The 19330-nt window shown below is 35.2% G+C and overlaps 2 protein-coding genes across 5 annotated transcripts; one reads left to right on the forward strand and one right to left on the reverse strand.

The window, feature by feature from the left end:
• Positions 1-3259: 3259 nt before the first annotated feature.
• Positions 3260-9211, reverse strand: LOC132034258 (putative pentatricopeptide repeat-containing protein At5g37570). 4 transcript variants are annotated; one of them, XM_059424554.1, is made up of 6 exons: positions 8825-9209; positions 7807-7879; positions 7392-7503; positions 4793-6670; positions 3772-4286; positions 3260-3632 (listed from the first exon to the last, which is right to left on the reverse strand). In XM_059424554.1, the coding sequence occupies exons 4-5, from the start codon at positions 6458-6460 to the stop codon at positions 4281-4283; spliced, it is 1674 nt and encodes a 557-aa protein (XP_059280537.1). In that variant the 5' UTR covers positions 6461-6670; positions 7392-7503; positions 7807-7879; positions 8825-9209; the 3' UTR covers positions 3260-3632; positions 3772-4280. The 4 variants fall into 4 exon arrangements, with proteins under 4 accessions (XP_059280537.1, XP_059280535.1, XP_059280534.1 ...); XM_059424552.1 differs by lacking the exon at positions 7807-7879; XM_059424551.1 differs by lacking the exons at positions 7392-7503; positions 7807-7879.
• Positions 9212-16057: 6846 nt separating this feature from the next.
• Positions 16058-18762, forward strand: LOC132034259 (uncharacterized). The gene is made up of 2 exons (XM_059424556.1): positions 16058-17318; positions 18260-18762. Exons 1-2 carry the CDS (start codon positions 16182-16184, stop codon positions 18581-18583), a joined length of 1461 nt encoding a protein of 486 aa, XP_059280539.1. The 5' UTR covers positions 16058-16181; the 3' UTR covers positions 18584-18762.
• The last annotated feature ends 568 nt before the right edge of the window (positions 18763-19330 follow it).

A 19330-nucleotide genomic window follows, 5' to 3' on the forward strand; every position in this document is an offset into this window, starting at 1 on the left:
TTATTTGGTTAAAATTGACAGAATCACCAGAAACTTAAAATTATGTTTCCATATTAATGTCAGATTGTCAGTTGGAAAAATTGGAGGACAATACGAGGACATTTACCAAGGAGATGGATATTATTAGGAAAAATTAGGCCGCATGGCTAATTAAGCCCCTAAAATACGCTTTTTATTAATACTTTCAAATTATCACAAAAATTAAAATGTATGGATCCCAACATTTTAGGTGCTATTTTTGTCATTTTATTTTCCAAAATATTATGTGACTCTTCTTCACTATCGAACTTCATCCAACCATCTTGTTTCTTCAAGTTAGTGCTTTAATCTTACCCAAAAAAGTAACGGCAAACACATAATTGGACCAAACTATTAACAAAGGAAAAATATGACGAATTTCAGATACTTTTAGGGGCATTTTTTACCCTTTTCCGAATAAATAACTATATTAGGATGGGGAAAGTTTGAAACCATTGAAGAGCACATAAATAGATGTTACATAATCTAATAAATAAACAATTCTAGGGGAAGAGGAAAATTAATTTATTAATTATGTTTACCCTTATGGGTTTCTAAAACAACATAAATGGAACAATGAGGGAGACAAAGCAACAAAGTGGAGAAAATCTGAACTGTGGGTGAGTTGGATGTGGTTTTGCTGATCACTTAGAAGTCAATCCAAGTGAAGTAGATCCCAACCATATGTCAGAAACACTTTAATGTAATTCTGGAATCAGAAACAAACGAGAAAAAGAATTAGCCAAGTAAGGACGTCAGACGTTGAAAAATACAGTTTCTCCCCAGAGACTAACACTTAAAATTGACTTCAAATTGCAAGAAAAGCAATAATTAAGTGTAGCCACCAACTCAAACTGCATTGTGTGGAATACTTTAACTGAACACTGACCAAATAGATAAAATTAAGTTTTAACAAAGCACATTATGGGGGCTTCCAATGAAATAAATATGAAAGAAAAAGACACAAACTTCAAATATCAAGCTCAGTGATTCTAGTAGTTCCTCTCCAACTTTGAATTACTGATGTTGTAAACAACTATTGTTTCTTTATGCAGAGAGAGATGCTCAGATATTAAAGATTGGCATTACTACTGATCTTATATCAAGAAAGGAATAGTCGAATGGGCATCGTATTCTTGATCAAGCCATCTTTCAAACGGTTCTTCTTTGAGTATTTTGAAATAATAAAAATCCGTTAAATCGCTATAAAACCACCTTAAAAACTTAAACGGTTGTCATAATGAGATGCTTTGTAACCTTTTGAAGCAAGCAGAGAAGGTACCACAGCTACCTAAGGTATTGATCTTATTCAGTATCATCTACTAAAATCATTCTCCATTAAGCAATGAAATGCCCGTAGTTTTCTTTTCTTTTTTGAGTCAGAATATATTCAATAGGTATTTAAAAGATTGATTCATAATTCAACTCAAACATGAAAATTGGAATTATTATTTGATAATCTTAAAATTGGAATTATGCCATCAACATCCTAATTAATCAGACAACTACTACTGCTTCTTTGTTTGTTAATGACACTATGAAATTTTTGTTGCGTAACAATATATGTCAAGAAACTACGTAGCCATATGCAAATTGGGAAACCAAAAAGCTCCATAATATTTTCAAGTTGGAGTAAATTTTCTGGAAATTCAGACACATTTCTGTAATTATAGGTGAAACAGTTTGCTTTAGAAGTAATGAAGTATCAACTTCCTTTTCTCCGCTCTTCAGCGACGTATTAAGCATTAAGTTTGCAGAGCACATGTCAAACCAATACCAGGCGCGCGCGCGCGCGCGCGCGCACACACATATATATATATATATATATATATCAACTTCCTTTTCTCCGCTCTTCAGCGACGTATTAAGCATTAAGTTTGCAGAGCACATGTCAAACCAATACCAGGCACACATATATGTATATACATATATATCAACTTCCTTTTCTCCGCTCTTCAGCGACGTATTAAGCATTAAGTTTGCAGAGCACATGTCAAACCAATACCAGGCACACATACATGTATATATACATGTATATATATGTATGGGTAAAACCAGGCATATATTTAAAGTTTAACACATTACAAGTTGTATGATTCTTTTTAATATGGTTGTTTCATCTAGGCTGAAGTCATTGACAGACCCTCAAACTTGTCCGTAAAATTCACTTAGACCCCCTAACTGAGACCCCTACCATCTGGACCCTCCAAATCACCTTTACTGTGCCACTTGGACATAATTTATTGAGGAGGCACAGTGCGTGAATTACACTCGGTCAGAGTGTGTGAAACAACTTCAAAATATATGAGTATATTTTAATCAGCTTAAAAATATGTGATTGTAAATAAATAACCAAAAACGAAAATAAAAATTAACTAAAAAAGGAAGGTCATCTTCTTTGTCTTCTCCGCTGGCCCACCCACCACCAATCCACCATCCTACCATTGCCGCCACCGTCACCCCTTCCCTAGCTTCTGTTCATTTACTTTGTTATTTTTGGATTATCATTTATTAAACATACGTTACAAAAAATTTCATCAAAAATGTAGAGGAGCAAGAAAAGAGGAATGGTGGTGGGTTTGTAATGGTGGTAACTTTACCAGATCTTAACTTTTAAATTTTAACTGATTTGATTCCTGATTAGTTGAAAAATGAATTTGAGTGAAGAAGAAAACAAGAAAAGAGGAAGGTGACGGGAAAAATATTTTGCAGTTCATATTTTCCGGCGAAAATCCTTGCTAACTGATTATTTTTCCAGTGAAGATATGTAAAGGATTAGTGACGAAAATTGGGTGGTGTTGGTATTTTTCCGGTGTTAGTGATGAAAAGTAATGGATTAGAGAAGAAAAGAGGAAGGTTTTGTTACTTGTTTAGGGGTGGTGGTAAGCTACAATGGTGTTGGTGGGATGGAGAGGGCGGCGGAGAGATGGTGGCAGTAGCTGAGAAGATGGAAGAGAGATAAAATTTTCTAATTTTTTTTGCAAAATCTTTTTTTTTTTAAGTTTTTAAAAGTTATAATCCACACGTTTCCGTTTTACTGGTTGTTTGGCATGTGAATTGCACGCAGTATTCATGTTTGGCTGGATATTAATTTTGAGTCTAAGTGGCACAATAAAAGTGGTTTTGAAGGGTTCAGATAGTAGAGGTCTCAATTGAGGGGTCTAAGTGAATTTTACGGACAAGCCCGAGGGTCTGTCGATGGCTTCAGCCTTTCATCTAATTATATTCAACATCCTTCATCTACACTCAGAATAGAATCATTTAAAATAATACCCTTTCGGCACTAAATACAGCATAGCCACAGAGAACTTACAAGTTAGGAAATGAAGAAGAGCCATAGCAATAATATAGAATGGGAAGTCGTCAGGGACTTCTCAATCCCAGCCTTGCAATTAACAAGTAAAATGTATCCCATTCAGATGTTAAGTCAGAGATCACAAAAAATCGCCTCTGCACTCTGGTCATGAGCTCTTCTGATGTAGGGGACAGAAGCGAAATTTAAATCCAATCAAATTGTAATTGACAATCTGGAAATCAGGATTTTTCACTGGAGCTGTTCATGAATTGATCAATTCTTGAACTAAAGGATTTTCTTCTTGGCACAAAGCTTTGTTCTGCAACAAGCACAAAGAAAAAAGAAAAAAAAAATTGAACAATTTATCTTTATATACATAAATAACCACTCAACATTCAAAAATTCACAAAGACGGAAAAGATTGAATGAATAAAATTTATAAAGAGAGAGATACTAACCACTTTTTAGATAAGGATGAAACATTATCATCCCCGATATTTGCCAAACCAAAAACTATTCCACTAGTACCTTTGGTAACTTTTTACTCTTTTTGCAAGCCTGAATACAAATGGCAAGAAATTGAGAAACCGGACCAACAATTCCTCAGCATGTCAGCGTTCAAACTGAAATGGGAATTTCCATCTTTAAACTCTGTCTGAATCCAACTGTGAAGTGGAAGGTCTGATGCTGAGTGCACTAGACAAAATCAAAGTACCAGGAAAATTTTCTTCTCAATCTACTGGATCTAAAACCAATCTGCATATACATGCTTATCTGTCTCACTACTCCAAGTGATCATAGCCTCTCTGTAATGGTAAACTATTCAATTCCATGCGCAAGAAATCTGAATTATCTCTCATGTATGCAGAAAATCTAGTGCAGCCTGACTCATACGGGAAACTGGTTTAGAAGCGGATTTCCTTCCGTAGTTCCTGGTTCAATGGGTGATCCACAAATTGCCATCGCGTTATACCTATAAAGAAATAACAAAAAATCAGAAAGGTTCAACTTGGCTTTCAATTTGTCCAACCAAAAAACCTTACAAATTTCGCGCTTAACAGGCAAAAGCTGAGAAAATTACTTGGAAGATGCATAGACTATTCCACCTGAAAATAAAGATATCTATCCTAAACTGGAATAGCTTTTCTCATTATTATTATTTGACAAAGAAGGCTGGAACACTATATTAAAATGCACCAGTTAAACTTAAAAGGGAACCACAGGAGAAAAAAACAAGTCAGGCAGATAAAAGAAAGCAATTCAATTAAAAAAAGCATCCATTCGTTCCTAGTTCAAACTATTCACTATTCATACCGGTAACAAGTAAAACAGTTCAAGCTTTTAGTGCTCTTGAAGAAGTTAAATTTGAAACAAGTAAAATGACTCAAAATGCGGAAAAAAGAGATAAAAAGCAAGCCCGTAAAGAGGACATAAAGACATGAACAATAATAGGAAAAAGTTTTAAGGATTGTTTCATACCCAACTGCTGCAACCAGGTATCTTCCTAAGACCCTTCTCAGTCATTTTTTGACGCAACAGCGCAACATCTAACCACCGATTTGCGGCAGCATAGATGTCTGACAGAAGCACGTAGTTACCAGTATTTTGAGGTTCAAGTTCAAAAAGTCTTCGGGATACCTCCTCCCCTACTTCAATGTCACAGTGTAGCTTACAAGCCCCAAGAAGTGCACCCCAAGCACCAGCATGAGGTTCAACAGGCATCGACCTTATAATTTCATACGCATCTTTAAGTTTTCCTGATCTTCCAAGAAGGTCTACTACACATGCATAATGATCCGGAGAAGGATTGACAGAATATTTGTTTATCATTAGATTAAAGATCCGGCAACCCTCTTTAACAAGTTCTGCACGACTACAAGCAGTCAGAATTACCTTTAAGGAAACATCATCAGGCACAAGCCCCTCGTTCAGCATCCTATCAAAGAAAGCTACAGCCTGAGAACCACAGCCATGAATAGACAGGCCTTGTATCATTGAACAATATGATACTAGATCACGCTTAGTCATTCCCTCAAACAGCATTGTTGCCCTTTCCATATTCCCACACTTAGCGTTCATATCCACAAGGGCTGCAGCTATATGCACTTGATTAAGGTCAAATGAATTTTGGCTCATATAATTTTCTACCCAATTTGCCAGGTCCAGACGACCTAACTGAGAACACGCACACATCAAACTTACCATTATAAACTCATCTGGTCTAACATTCATTGACAACATTTCATGGAAAATTTTGATAGCTTCATTGGGCTGCCCGTTCTGAGCATACCCAGATATCAAAGCAGACCAAGAAATTATGTCTCTGCTAAAAGACTGATCGAACAGGAACCTCGCTGAAGCCATGTCACCAGCCTTAGCATAACCATCAATCATAGTAGTAAAAGATACCGCATCCTTGTCAGGCATACTATCAAACAGTTTCCTGGCACTGACCAAATCACCAAACCTCACAAATGCACTAATCATTGCATTCCACGAGACTATATTCCTCTTGGGCATTTCATCAAATAATTTCCTCGCTTGCAATAAATCACCAAAATATATATAGCCAACAATCATAGCAGTCCATGTAACCTCATTCCTTAGAGGCATTTCATTAAAGATTCTACGTGCATGCTCAATCTGATTGCATTTCCCATAAAGATCAATCAAGCTGGATCCTACATACACATCACTATCAGTTCCATATCTAATTATTAATCCATGAACGGTCTGTCCTTCCCTCAAAGCCAAGGCATTAGAACAAGATTTGACCAGTGAAGGAAAAGTATATTTATCAGGTATCACATTCATACTTCTTTTCATTTGTTTCAAGATAACGAAGCAACCAGCAAGGGATGACTGTTTGCTATACCCTTTAATCAATGTATTCCAGACATAAACGTTAGGCTGAATGACACGCTCAAATACACTCGTCGCATAAGAGACATCGAAGGAAAAAGTGTTACAGAGCGATATAAACTGGTTGATGATAAAATGGTCTTGCTCGTAGCCTTTTTGGATTATGTGGGTGTGGACTTGTAGAAGGTTTTTGATGGTTTTGCACGCTCTCAACAAATTCAGAATCGGTATGGACAGTGAAGATGGTTCAGTAGAAGTTGTTAAGCATTTGCTAATCAAAGACATAGCCTCAGAACTAGCTGGTGATAATGCATCCACATTGCTTCTTCTTTAGAATCCTCTAAGAGTTCATATCTTAGTTGGTTTTTGTTTCCCCTCCAATTATTCTACATGGACTGAATAGTCCTTTATGTGTCCCACGATACAACGTTCTTGATGCTTTCTCATAAGACAAAAGAAGGAAAGCTTTGGGCCGGCAAATAGATGAAATTGCACCTGTTCAGAAAGACAGAAAGCGTATCACAGCTGTGTGACTAAGAATACAGGGTGACACATACACGTGTATACATAGATAATTAAAGTACAAGAAAACAAAGTAAAGTGCAGAGAAGCCCTCAAACTCCCACAACTTTGGAACCTAAAAGCTGCAAAAACTATCCTTTAAATCTGAACTGAAAAATCTTCGCTGAAGTTTTACTTGTTTACATCTTTTATCTTTTTGGTGTAAAATAAAAATGTCGTAGAAAATGAAGGAAAAATATTGTATCTTGTAAACATTCTTGTCCTACCACTCTCTTGGTGCTAGAGATTTGTGAATATATAATTAGCTTTTCCTAAACTTAAGATCGAGTTAACACTAATCCAGCTTTCAATTTTTCACATAATCAGTGTATTAGATTTTCATCATACTAACGGTTCATGTTTCGGAGAAACTGCCTGTTAGTGAAGTGAAACAGTAGATTCGTTTACTGAAATTTGTTTTCTTCTGACCCTCACAATGACCCTTTTCTTGGCTATAAAGCTATGTTACTCGGACTCTTCACTTTCGGTATCGCACCCGTGTCGACACGACGTGGGTGTGGGTGTGGGATCCGTACCCGATCTGGTCAACCGATTTTGGATACTTTGACCAAAATTGACGTAGAAATTCTGGACAGATTCAATGATTTCTTTAATCAAAACTAAAGCTAAGGTGAAATTGAAGAAAATGCAATACCTTGTATATTAAAATTTCTATGTCACTCTTCCATAACTAGATCCGTATCCCCGAATCTTAAAATTTAGATCATGAAGGATCCGACATCTAGATCCACATCCGTATCGGACACCTGCACCGGAGTCCGAGTAACTTAGCTATAAAGCACTGAACATCAATATTTATATAATACCTAGTTAGAGACATGAGTACGAAGATACCATGTTGAAATTAAACCAAGATTAGCAATTCAAAATTCGCTAGTTTATTTAATTCATGTCTAATTAGGTTCATAGCTAAGATCATATAGGAATAGGTTTTCTAGTTCTCAGTCCAATTTGGTTTTATACTATTATAAATAGGGGGCTGCTACATATTTTCTGAGGTTGTAGCTCAAATGTAGTGGGAATTATGAGTTTTGATTAAAGCCTCGTACCTCTTCCCTCTCTAGTTTGATAATTTTCTTCTGTATAGCCATCATTGTATCTTTCTCTTGTGCCTAATTATTCCTTCAATGCGTTGTAGCGCACACGTCAAATATTACACCGGGTACTTGCTACCACCCACCAGCACATTCACCAGTATTATTATGCCCACCAAGGGGTAGCTAGATGGGAGAAAATCACCTAGTATTCAATGTTACCAATTTCGCAAAAAAAAAAAAAAAAAAACTACTCCCTCTGTTTCAAATTATGTGAACTCATTTGACTGGGCACGACATTTAAGAAAGAGTGAAGACTTTTGAAACTTGTGGTTCAAAATAAGTCTTGAATATTTGTGTGGCTGTAAATCATTTCATAAAGTGAATTTGTTTCCAAATTAGGAAAGAGGTCATTCATTTTGGCACGGATTAAAAAGGAAATAGGTTCACATAAATTCAAACAGAGGGAGTAGTTTGCTTGGATTTGAACCTGAGACTTTATGGTTCTCCCACTTCATTGACTATTAGGCCACATACTTACCTAGCATTATCGTTTATAAATTATAATGCATACATATATGTGTGTGTAGACTAACAACACCACTAAACTACATATCAACTACAAAAAGACAAGTAAATATTCAACACATATTTTTTTGATAGCCATAGTGTTCGGGCCCGCTCGCACGCACCTCGACTAATTTCACGGGATACCTACCAACTCCCACCAGCAACAAATACCAGGTAACTCTATCCACTAAGGCTAGGACAATGGGAAGAAATCACCTAGTGTTTTTGTGTGTCCTCGTATTTGAACCTAAAACCTCATGGTTCCCAGCCCACTTCATTGACCACTAGGCCACACCCTTTGGCGCATATTCGACCCTCCATCCCACCCCACCCCCACCCCCTATTTTTCCACATATCACCAAAAAGGGTTTCAAAAGAATGAAAAAATTAAAGACCAAATGACTTAAAAGCAGAATAAGTAAAATCAGCAAGAATGAGCAGGTAGTGAACCATAGGAACATACCAAGAATTAGCAAGTAGACGCCGCTGCTGCTCTTGCGAACTTCGTTAAGTTGGAAGCCTAGCTTGCCTCCGTTGGCTTGTAAATATGTTTCTCCTGATATTTTAAGATACAACAATACACCCCACCAAACTTCTTAGACTTATTTTTATGACCCAACAAGTTTTGAAATCTTTTCTTTTTTAAATAGTCAACATTCTTTTTTTTTTCTTTTACAGAAAATAAATTAATATACACAGTCGAATGGGTTAATGCCAGCTAGGGCTTATTCAAAACCGAAACTAACTATAATCCAACCGCACATTAGCTTATTCGTATTGGATTATCGGATTAACGGTTGATGAACGAATTAAAATTTTATAGTTAACTGTTTATCAGTGAAGGAGCGGATTACTCAATTTCCTTATCAGGTAAATCGTTAACCAGTCAAGAATTATCTTATTTACATGTTTACTCTTATGTATATAAAGTATCTATTAAAACACATGTGGAGAATAGACAATACTTAATATGCTAAGATGTAAAAGGAGAGCATCCTGCTTCCAAAGCTAGGTCAAGCTTTCTCCAATTAGTACAATGGGATCTCTGCAAGGGATAATCAGACAAATTTAAAAGAAGACTTAAGTCATCCGCCACTATCTCAATTTGTCCACAGATTCCACTCAACCCATTCTTTTATTGAACACCTCTACCACTCCGGATTTTACCACTCAGACACTTTTTTGACAATCAATGGAAATTTTAAAGTGTGTGTACCCCACTCATGAATAATGTGGCAAAACGACGAATCAAATATGGGCACGTGGCATTTGGACTTAAAATAATCATTAAAATAATGAACTCTGTGTGTGTGTGTGTTTTTTTTTTTTTAAGAAATGGAATTTTAAACCTATTTAACTCATTTAAAAATAGTTGAAAAAGAGAAAGACGGGACCCCACCCCCCAAACCCTAAGCAATCAACCCCCTTTCTTCTTCTTCTTCCTCGTCAAACCACCACCCGTTGCTGTTCCCCCACCTCACCAACAATTATTCCCCTTTTCTTCCCTTATTTAGGTTCAATGAAAGAGAAGATTGAAAGGAAAAAAGAAAGGAAAAAAAAAAAAGGAAGCGAGCAACGACGTCGCCGGAGAAATTTTTCGATCAAAGCATTGGTGACCAAACTTTGCCAATAATTTTTCCTATTTTCAGTTCTTACGTTTCAAGTAGTAGATTTGCTATAATTTGTACTTTTTTTCACACGGTTCATATTTTGTTGGTTGTTAATTTTGGTGAAATAAGTCCGGAATTCATGGAGTTTTGCCGGAAAACGAGCAGCTCCGGCCAATAAGTCCGCCACTGTCTCACCATCCTTTGTAGAGTTGTCTTCCTCTTTTAGTTAACATAAAAAGTTGTACAGTTTGGATTTGTTCTACGCATTTAAAGAGAGTGAGGAACACATTTTTTGTCATGTCAGCAAAAAGTGTTTAAGTGGTTCAAATTCGGAATGGTACAGGCGCTCAATAGGAACAAGCCTGAGTTGAGGTGTCTAAATGAAATATGTGAATAAGTTTAGGTGGCGGAAGACTTAAGCCCTAAAAGAAAGAGTAGTAAATAGGTCTAGTTTTGTCCTGCACCAAGTGTTAATGAAATTTCCGAGGTAGAGCTTTTAATGATGTTGAATAAATAGATATGTTTGCAAATTGCAATTGAAGTGACTACTTTAAGCCAACCAACTGAGACAGTGTATGAAATTTATCAGATAATTCTTTGTCTATTTAATTTTTATTGTCTCTTAAATTTAATTGATAATCGCCCGATAATTTGCTAATCGATACCAAATCAATCGATATCTTATCGGTTGGCTAGAGGATAAGTACATTTAAAGTCGATAACCGGTAAGCTGAACGTTAAGCGTAAGTATCCGTCTGATCCGCCGGATAAGCAGCCCTAAATGTCGTGGATGGTGACTCAACTTTTACTTTATTGCATCAAAGCCACTAAATTATTTTTATAATTAAAAAATCACTCAACTTTACTTAAATATCATCAAAGCTACTAAACTGTTTTATAACAGAAAAGTCACTCAACTTTGCATAAGTATCATAAAAAGTCACTAGCAGGAAATAAAGGAAACAATTTTTGTGATACTTACGCAAAGTTGAGTGAATATTCTATTATAAAAATTTCTTAGTGACTTTATGTGATAATTATGCAAATTTGAATAACTTTTTGTTTCAAAAAGTAATTTAGTGACATTGATGCTATAAAATAAAAGTTCGCAAAGTTACCCTCCAAACAGAAACAACAAAAAGACATCTTTTACAAAAACAAACATATACAAGTTCTTTTGAAGAACTTATCTTTGAAAATTAATCAAATACATGTTTTCCTCATAGAAAAAGTAGTTGTCCAAAAAATAAAGCAAAGTTAATCAGAACGATTCAAATTTGAAGGGTCATGATCGGCACTTAGAGAACTATCGACTATCTCAATTATCATACACAACATTAGCAATCGTAAGGGATTAAAACAATAATACATATAATGTTTCCAACAATGTTATAATTGATTTTTCTCATGCCTCAAGTGTCATGCTATTTAACATTCACACATGTTATTGATCAACAAAATATCACTCTTAGCATTTGAAGTGAAATGCGATCGTGATCATTTATGAGGTGCTTTATCATTTAACCAAAAAAGCAGGTGTCACATCTAAATTGATAATTTCAAACATGCGATCATTAAAAATTTCTTTTTTGTAGTTGATGCAGCAACACAAACTGCACTCTCGAAGGAGGAACCACTAAATTCAGCTTTCCTAAAATTGCTACAAAGATGTCTAACACAGAACTTGTGCAATCTTGACATTGTGATTTCCCATTTACAAGTTGAGTGTGTGCATATAGCTCTCGTTCTTATCTTGTCATTTTGCACCATTAGATATACATTCCTTCTTTTGTTTCATGGGTATCCACAACACTAGTTAATTTCTTTTTATTTCCAAAAGTATATTCAAGAGCAAGCACTGGATTCATTCCATCCATTAATAAAATTAAAAGTCTCACTAGAATCACTATTCAAGATCAATGTATTAACAGTATTCACGCAAACCATATCCCCTTCTTCATACAGACTATTCTAAACCTCGGCACTAACAATCCGAGGTCTAGAACTTCCAAAATCGAAATATGAAATGTCCCATCGAATTGGGAATTTAAATTTGTCCAGGAACAGTCCCTTCTTCGCGAATGTGAAGGACCATCGCTAATGCGAAGGGCTGTCCCGACCTGGGCCCAGGGGCGATTTTAGGTAACAAAATTGGGGCACGTGATCACATGGTCTCTCCGTAAAACTAGATATGTTATGTATATATTTTCTAAAATTAGTATAATACTATCTGTTGGAACCCATACTACAAAAAGGCTAAATGGTGCACTTCGTTGAAAGTTGAGTTATTTACCTAAAGGACTAGGGAGCAAGTCCCACTTAATATTTTTTTTTTTTTAGTGGTGAACCCATGTTCTAGAAATCCTAGATTTGCCTCTCCTGAGCCCATTACAAATGTGGAGGACCTATCGCAATCGCGATGCCTTAATCCCCCAAGACTTCGCGAATGCGGCCCACCTCTTGTAAACTTGAAGAGCAAAACTTTGGCACCAGTTTCTGGTGTCTCTGAATCTCCGTTTTAGCACCTGTACATAATTCCCCGGACACAAATTAAATATGTAAATCAATAGTAAAAAATGCTACGAACCAGTTAGAACGCTCAAAACACTACTCTGGATCGTTTTGACATGATGTTGACCGTGGTCAACTCAAACCCATAAACTTAATCAGTATCACAACCAAGTATCTGAATCACTCCTGAGCCCCTTAGGATTTGTCCGAACCATCCAACAAAGTCATAAAATCATGTTCCGGATCTAATTGAGCTTCCAAAACTCGAATTCGAGTTTGTTAACCCCAAATGTTGACTTTTGGTCAACCCTTTCCTTATTTCAACTTAAGAACTTCAAAATTGTGATTTTCCTCTTTAATACTCCAATTGCCTCGAGAACCGTGTCATCCACCTGCAAGTCAAAAATATCATTTTGAATCAATGAAATGATCCATTTAGGCAAAAGAAATTCTAGTGCTCAAAACAACCTAACAGGTCGTTACAAATTTTACCTTACGTAAGTTTTGCATTGGCTGCCTCTCGTAGAGTTGTGGGTTAAAATTGTCCCTTATCTATGGGAGTAGGTTCATTTTGGTCCCTCGAATATTACCCTGAGCATATTTGATCCCTTATCTATGGGAGTTGGTTCATTTTGGTCCCTCAAATATAACGCTAAACATATTTAATCCTTTAACTATGCTAAAGTGGGGCACTTTTGGTTCCCATAATAGAACCCGTTTAAAAAGTAACGGTGCTAAACCATGTCACACTCACGTGAATCGTAAAAGGCTAAACCCATCGGACAAAATGCAAAGCAAAGTAATGGCATCTCTCTAAAAAATACAACTCATATAAGATATTAGCAAAGCAACTCATAATAGTTGAATCATATGGTTGGAAACCAACTCTTAAACGGTAATCTGGCAGCACACATGGAACCGCTTCACTTATTTTGGAAGCATGTGAATCTATTTTTTTTTTTTGTTAAATATTAAAAAAATCAAAATTCTTTTTAACAACTGTTATAAATTATCTTAATTGGTGGAACTGCTTCAATTTTTTTCAAAAGCATGTGAATGCAAATTTCAATATATTAGATAAAAATTTTGCCTGTTTTAAAAAATCGGATTCTTCTTTTTCCAGCCAATTGAAGCTTTCTACAGAGAGGTTAGGGTTTTTTCCGGTGAAGTGTTTCTTCATTTGAAGTTTCTTCCAGTGAAGTGTTTCTCCACATGGGTTTAGCACCGTTACTTTTTAAACAGGTTCTATTAGGGGAACCAAAAGTGCCCCACTTTAGCATAGTTAAGGGATTAAATATGCTTAGCGTTATATTTGAGGGACCAAAATGAACCTATTTCCATAGATAAGAGATCAAATATACTCAGGGTAATATTTGAGGGACCAAAATGAACCTACTCCCATAAATAAGGAACAATTTTAACCCAAAACTCGCCTCTCGTATGTGCTCAAAATTAATCCCAAAGGTACAAAAAGGATTTCACAGGAGCACTTAATGCATCATCTCGTGAGTCCACATGTTGAAACACATACAAATCTTCTTTTGCTCTTTTTCTCTTATTTTCAGTCCACAAAATTGTCAAAATTATTAGAATTAACTAGGGCAACAACGATAAACTTGAAAACAATAATAAAATTAATATACTTCCTCAATTTCATTTTATTGTGAATTATGCTTAACCAGAGAACCTAAAATTTCTAAAACTTGTAGTTTTAAATAGGGATAAGGCATCAATATCCCCTGAGCTATACCCTAAGTTTAAAAGACACACCTTTTCTTTACCCCCGACCTATTTTTAAGTATAATAAATGCAACCCCAAGTGCGAACATAACATAGAGAACCAAACTCTTGGTGGGCAGTGAAATACATGCGCTACCACATGTATTTTCACAATTTTTTTTAAATCTATTTCATTTTTTTCCTTTTCTTTTTTACTTTTTAATTCCAGAATATAATGAAAATATCACTTTTATATTTAGAAAAATAAAAAGGACAATTGTTATTGTTCTTGTATGAACTTAAAAGAGAATTGGAGTTGCTGAACATGTTCAAAGGTTGTTGAAGTTTTAAAGTTGAGATTCAAGTGCTAAACTCATTTTAGATCCTTAGTTGCTTTTGAGATTCGAAAATGGAGAAAGAATTTCAAATTCACCATTGTTGAACCTTGAAAAAGCTTGAAGAACAAAAAGTGAATTTGTCAAAATTCTTGATTGTTGGCAAAATTGATTACTGGAGTTTGGTGATAATGTTGTTGTGAAGTTGTAGTTGAATTTTAAGCTTGATTGGTATGGGTTTGATTGAGTTTTTGTTGAATTTTGAGACCCCAAAAATGAAGAAGAAGAAGAACGTTGCCTCTTTTTATTTTTATTTTTTTATGTTCTTGAAAATCAACCTTTTGTAATGTTAATTAGTTATGTAGACTAATTAATTGTAAACATGTCCATATTATTTAGAAATTTAGCTCATTTTTCGTCTCTCACATGCCTCCAAGAAAGTGAGCACACTCTCTATGCTTTATTACACTTTAAAATAATTTAGGGGGTAATAGGACCCTTGTAAAGGTAATGTATGTTTCAAAAACTTAGGGTATAGTTCAAGGTATTGATGCCTTATCCTTTTAAATAAGTCTTGGCATTTTTGTGAACGTGATTCATTTGGAATCTATGAACGTAATTCAGTTGAAAATCAGATTTAAACTAGTTGAACGGGTTACTTTGCGGGTTTGGGTTTCGTATTGTGGACGGGTTGGGTTTTTGTGTTTGAGTCTAAAATTTATGGGGACCAAGAAATTAGTTACAAGGATTGGTACTTTTTAAAAATTAATATACTGTTTTTGCCAAGCTTTTTGAAAGCTGAATATACTTTATTGTCTATATTAATTTTTATAGATTTAAAGTGTTTGACAAGTAAAAAAGTATTTTAAGCAGCATAGAAGTAGTTTTTCTTTTAGATTTATAATTTTCATTCATAATTCTCAAACAAAATATACTTACCAATAATATTTATTTTTTAGTTTGTGATTAGGGGTGAAGTTGTGAAGATGAGGTGTGTTGGAGGGTAGGAGAGACATAATTACTGTAAAATGTCTTGTTTGTTTTTCTATTTTTACTAGAAAAATCACCTCATTCTTAAGAAATTTTCCTAGAGAATAAAATTTTTAAGAAATTTTAACCAATCGAACATCGAAAAATTACTTTCTTTGTCCCAATTTATGTGGCACAGTTCAATTTCAAGAGTTAAACTATTTAATTTTGACCGCAAATTCGGGCATAGAATCTTCAAAATTTTAATATAAAATCTACATATTTGAAAACTACGTAAAAAGTACTATAAGTCAAATGATTGACAATTCAAAATATGAAGAAATTATGGTAAAAAAGATTTGTTTGAATCTCAAAATTCGAAAGGTGTCAGGCGGGGAGTAATAAATACGTTTTGGAATTTTTTTTTTCTTAGTACCGAGCACACGCCTATACATCTCAAATACTTTACAGGGGAAGCTAGAAGCGGACACGTAGCATTCCAAAACCGCATGCAACCTAACACGTATACATTTTGATCCAGCAACACTCCTGACGTGTGAAACATTCAAACTTTCCTACGACATGAACCTCCTATTTCCTCGCACTAACTTCCATTCCTTATACACCGCTTTGTCTTTGCTTCCACATAAGGAAATAAAAAAAAAGTAGCTATAGGATGATGAATGTTTTGGCTATTTCTCTTGTATTATCCACACTTGTTACAGCAGGATTTTTCAAGCCTAACCCAGAGAATATTAATAAGAAAGAAGATGTTGTTTTAGTAGTTGAGTTTGATAAAGATGATGGCACCAAGGTCTTAATCTCCCCACAAGATCAAGCTGAAATTCCAACAGAAAAATCAAAATCAGGGTATGTTTCTGATCTCAAAGACAAGTCATATGAAAAAGCTGAAGAGGCATCATCTGTTCTTCCAAATATAGGACAAGGAATCTCTAGTCCTTATGTGAATAATCAAGATCAAGAAAATGTTCATGAATATCATACTAAGGCTAGTGCTAGAGATGTTGTTTGTGATGCCTTTGGAAAGTGCAGAGAAAAAATTGCTAGTGCTATGGGCAAAACCAAAGATAAGGTTTCTGAAAAAGCACATGAAGCCGTTGATCAAGTTGATGAAGTTAAAGAAAGTGCTAAAGGGACTACAGATAAAGTGATAGATGTAGTTACTGAAGCCTCAGATAAGGCTAAGGATGAAGTTGAGGAAATTAAAGAAAAAGCCAAGGATGTAGTTGACACAACAAAGAGAAAAAAGGCTGAAGTGGAACAAGAGGCATCAAGAAAATATGAGCACACAAAAGGAGAAATATCTGAAAAGGCAAAAGAATTAGAGGAGAAAGCAGAACAAGTGAAAGATACAGTAAAAGAAGGTGCAAAAAGGGTTAAAGAAGAAGGTAAAAAAGACTTGAAAGATATTCTCGAACGAGGACGTGAATTCTTCTATGATGTAGTTATGTATATCTTCTCGTTTGAGAATTTGCGTCCTGTGATGCGTTTGGCACACTTGTTGGGATTTGCAGTGGCTTATGGGATGTGTATTTGGGTAACATTTGTTTCAAGTCATGTGTTAGCTAGGGCTTTGCCTAGGCAACAATTTGCAGTTGTTCAAAGCAAGATTTACCCTGTCTACTTCAAGGCCATGTCTTATTGCGTTGGTGCAGCATTCCTTGGCCATTTGTTAAGCCAAAAACGTCGATTTTACGCGAACTCAGCTGAAGCAGTGCAAGGTTTTAATCTTCTAGCTTCAATCTCCATGCTTTTGGCCAATTTGCTCTACTTAGAGCCTCGAGCCACAAAGGTAATTCACCTTTTTAATATGTACTCTCTGCGTTTCATTTTATCAGCATTATACTCCATCATCCATTTGTTTTACTTTCCTTTTAGTTCTCTTTAAAAAAAAAAAAAAAAAAAAAATGCCCTTTTTTGGTAACTCTTTAGTTCCAATTTTGCCACATTTCCCATGTTGGTATATTTCACATATCTTTAGTTAACAACCAAAACAAGATTCAAAAATCTTCTTTAACGACAAAAACTGTTTGGAGGTTCAGAACAGTTTTTGCTCTTGATTAGGATTTTGTTCAACTCTTTTTAACTACACTATAGTACTTGGCTAGGGTGAATATATGCTAGGATTACTAATTAGCACCAAGCTGAGGCTAAAAGTAAAACCAGTCTTACTATGCAAGTATTGATCTCAATAAACCAGGCTTACTATGCAAGTATTGATCTCAAATACTAGAGAAGTTATTCTTTTTTTATTAGAAGGAATTTCTCCGTTTTTGAGGAGAGGAGACGGGAAAAAGTGCATAAGAACTCCTGAATGTAAAAGATAGCTCCCCCGTCCCGATTTGGGGATCTTCACTTCTCGAAGAGTCAATTAGTATCTTTATAATTTTTAAAGCTAAATAAGATTAGATCAACTCGATCTTTTAAAATTAGAATTGAAATATTCAAAAGCTATACGATACGAATTACTATGTGTAATGTTGCAATTCTTCTCATTATAATTTAAAAAAAAAAAAAAAAGATATTGGTCATGGTCAAATTTCAATGGGACAAATTGGGATAGACAGAGGAATAGTAGTATATAAGTTTTATTTCAAAAAACTATTGCCAATTATGTGCTTTAATCCTCGTATTCCAAACTACACCATCTAACAGGGGGAGTAATTTCTTAACAACTAAATCTTGTTTTTGGATTTATAGTTCTTTTTAATGATCTGCTATGGGAATATGCAGGTTATGTTTGAGAGATTGAAGTTAGAGAAGGAAGAAGGCAGAGGTAATCACATATTTAACGTTGAACCAAACAGTACTAGAGAAGTGGATTCAGTGTTGGATCCTACAGGCACAAAGACAACCAGTACTCACACAACAACTAGTAAAGTACCTGCAGAAACATCTCCAGAGAAGGTAACAGCAGTATTGAAGCCTCAAGTAGTGAGATTAAGCCAGAAACTTAAGAAGTTGAACTCATATTCATCTTTTCTTAATGTGCTCACACTTATGGCTCTTACTCACCATCTTGTTCACCTTACTCAGCTACTCGATGCCACCAGCTGAAGAAAAGTATGAATAATACATGCTGATCAGCTAGTCTATACTGTTTTCTTTGTTGTTTTGGTAGAAGTGATTGCCACTATGTAGATGCTAGTCCTTTTTTTTTTTAAAAAAAAAAAAAAATTTCGTCTAACTTCTGTCTAGGTAAATAGGAGTAATGTTTTTGTACACGGCAATTTAGAATGGGGACTGAAATATGTAACGACTTTGCTTGTTATCTCTTTTCTATTCAATCGCTTACTTCTATACTTGAATTTTAACTTAAAAATTTCCCATCAGCTACAAAATGGGAAAAGAGGGACATTTATACTAAGGTCTAGAGGACACCTCATGTTACCTAAAATATCCCTAACAGGCCTCTAAAATACAATTAGGCGAAAAATAGAAAAAAGGATGCACCAAAACCTCAAAGACTCAAAAACTAACCAAAGAGAATAGTTACAACTTACATGCAGTCTACTATTCTTCAGCAATCTGTTAATCAATTCATTCTGATTATACACCAGTTGGTTCTACGGAAGAGCTTATTTACACCCAAAGGAGTGAAATATTAAAGACAGGGTTGCACAAGTGAGAACATAAAAGGTGGTCAATAGAAATAGTTACTAAACTTGGAATTTACTAGACAAATGACAGAAGAAGTAGCAGCACAAATACCAGAGAATTCAACAGCCTGAGCAGCTGTCTCCTCATAACTGAAACTACAATCATAATAAAATTTCTTTTTTTGACCAGTTAACTAAAACACAA

This window comes from Lycium ferocissimum, chromosome 10 (genome assembly GCF_029784015.1).
Source record: "Lycium ferocissimum isolate CSIRO_LF1 chromosome 10, AGI_CSIRO_Lferr_CH_V1, whole genome shotgun sequence".
Classification (NCBI taxonomy): Eukaryota; Viridiplantae; Streptophyta; class Magnoliopsida; order Solanales; family Solanaceae; genus Lycium; species Lycium ferocissimum.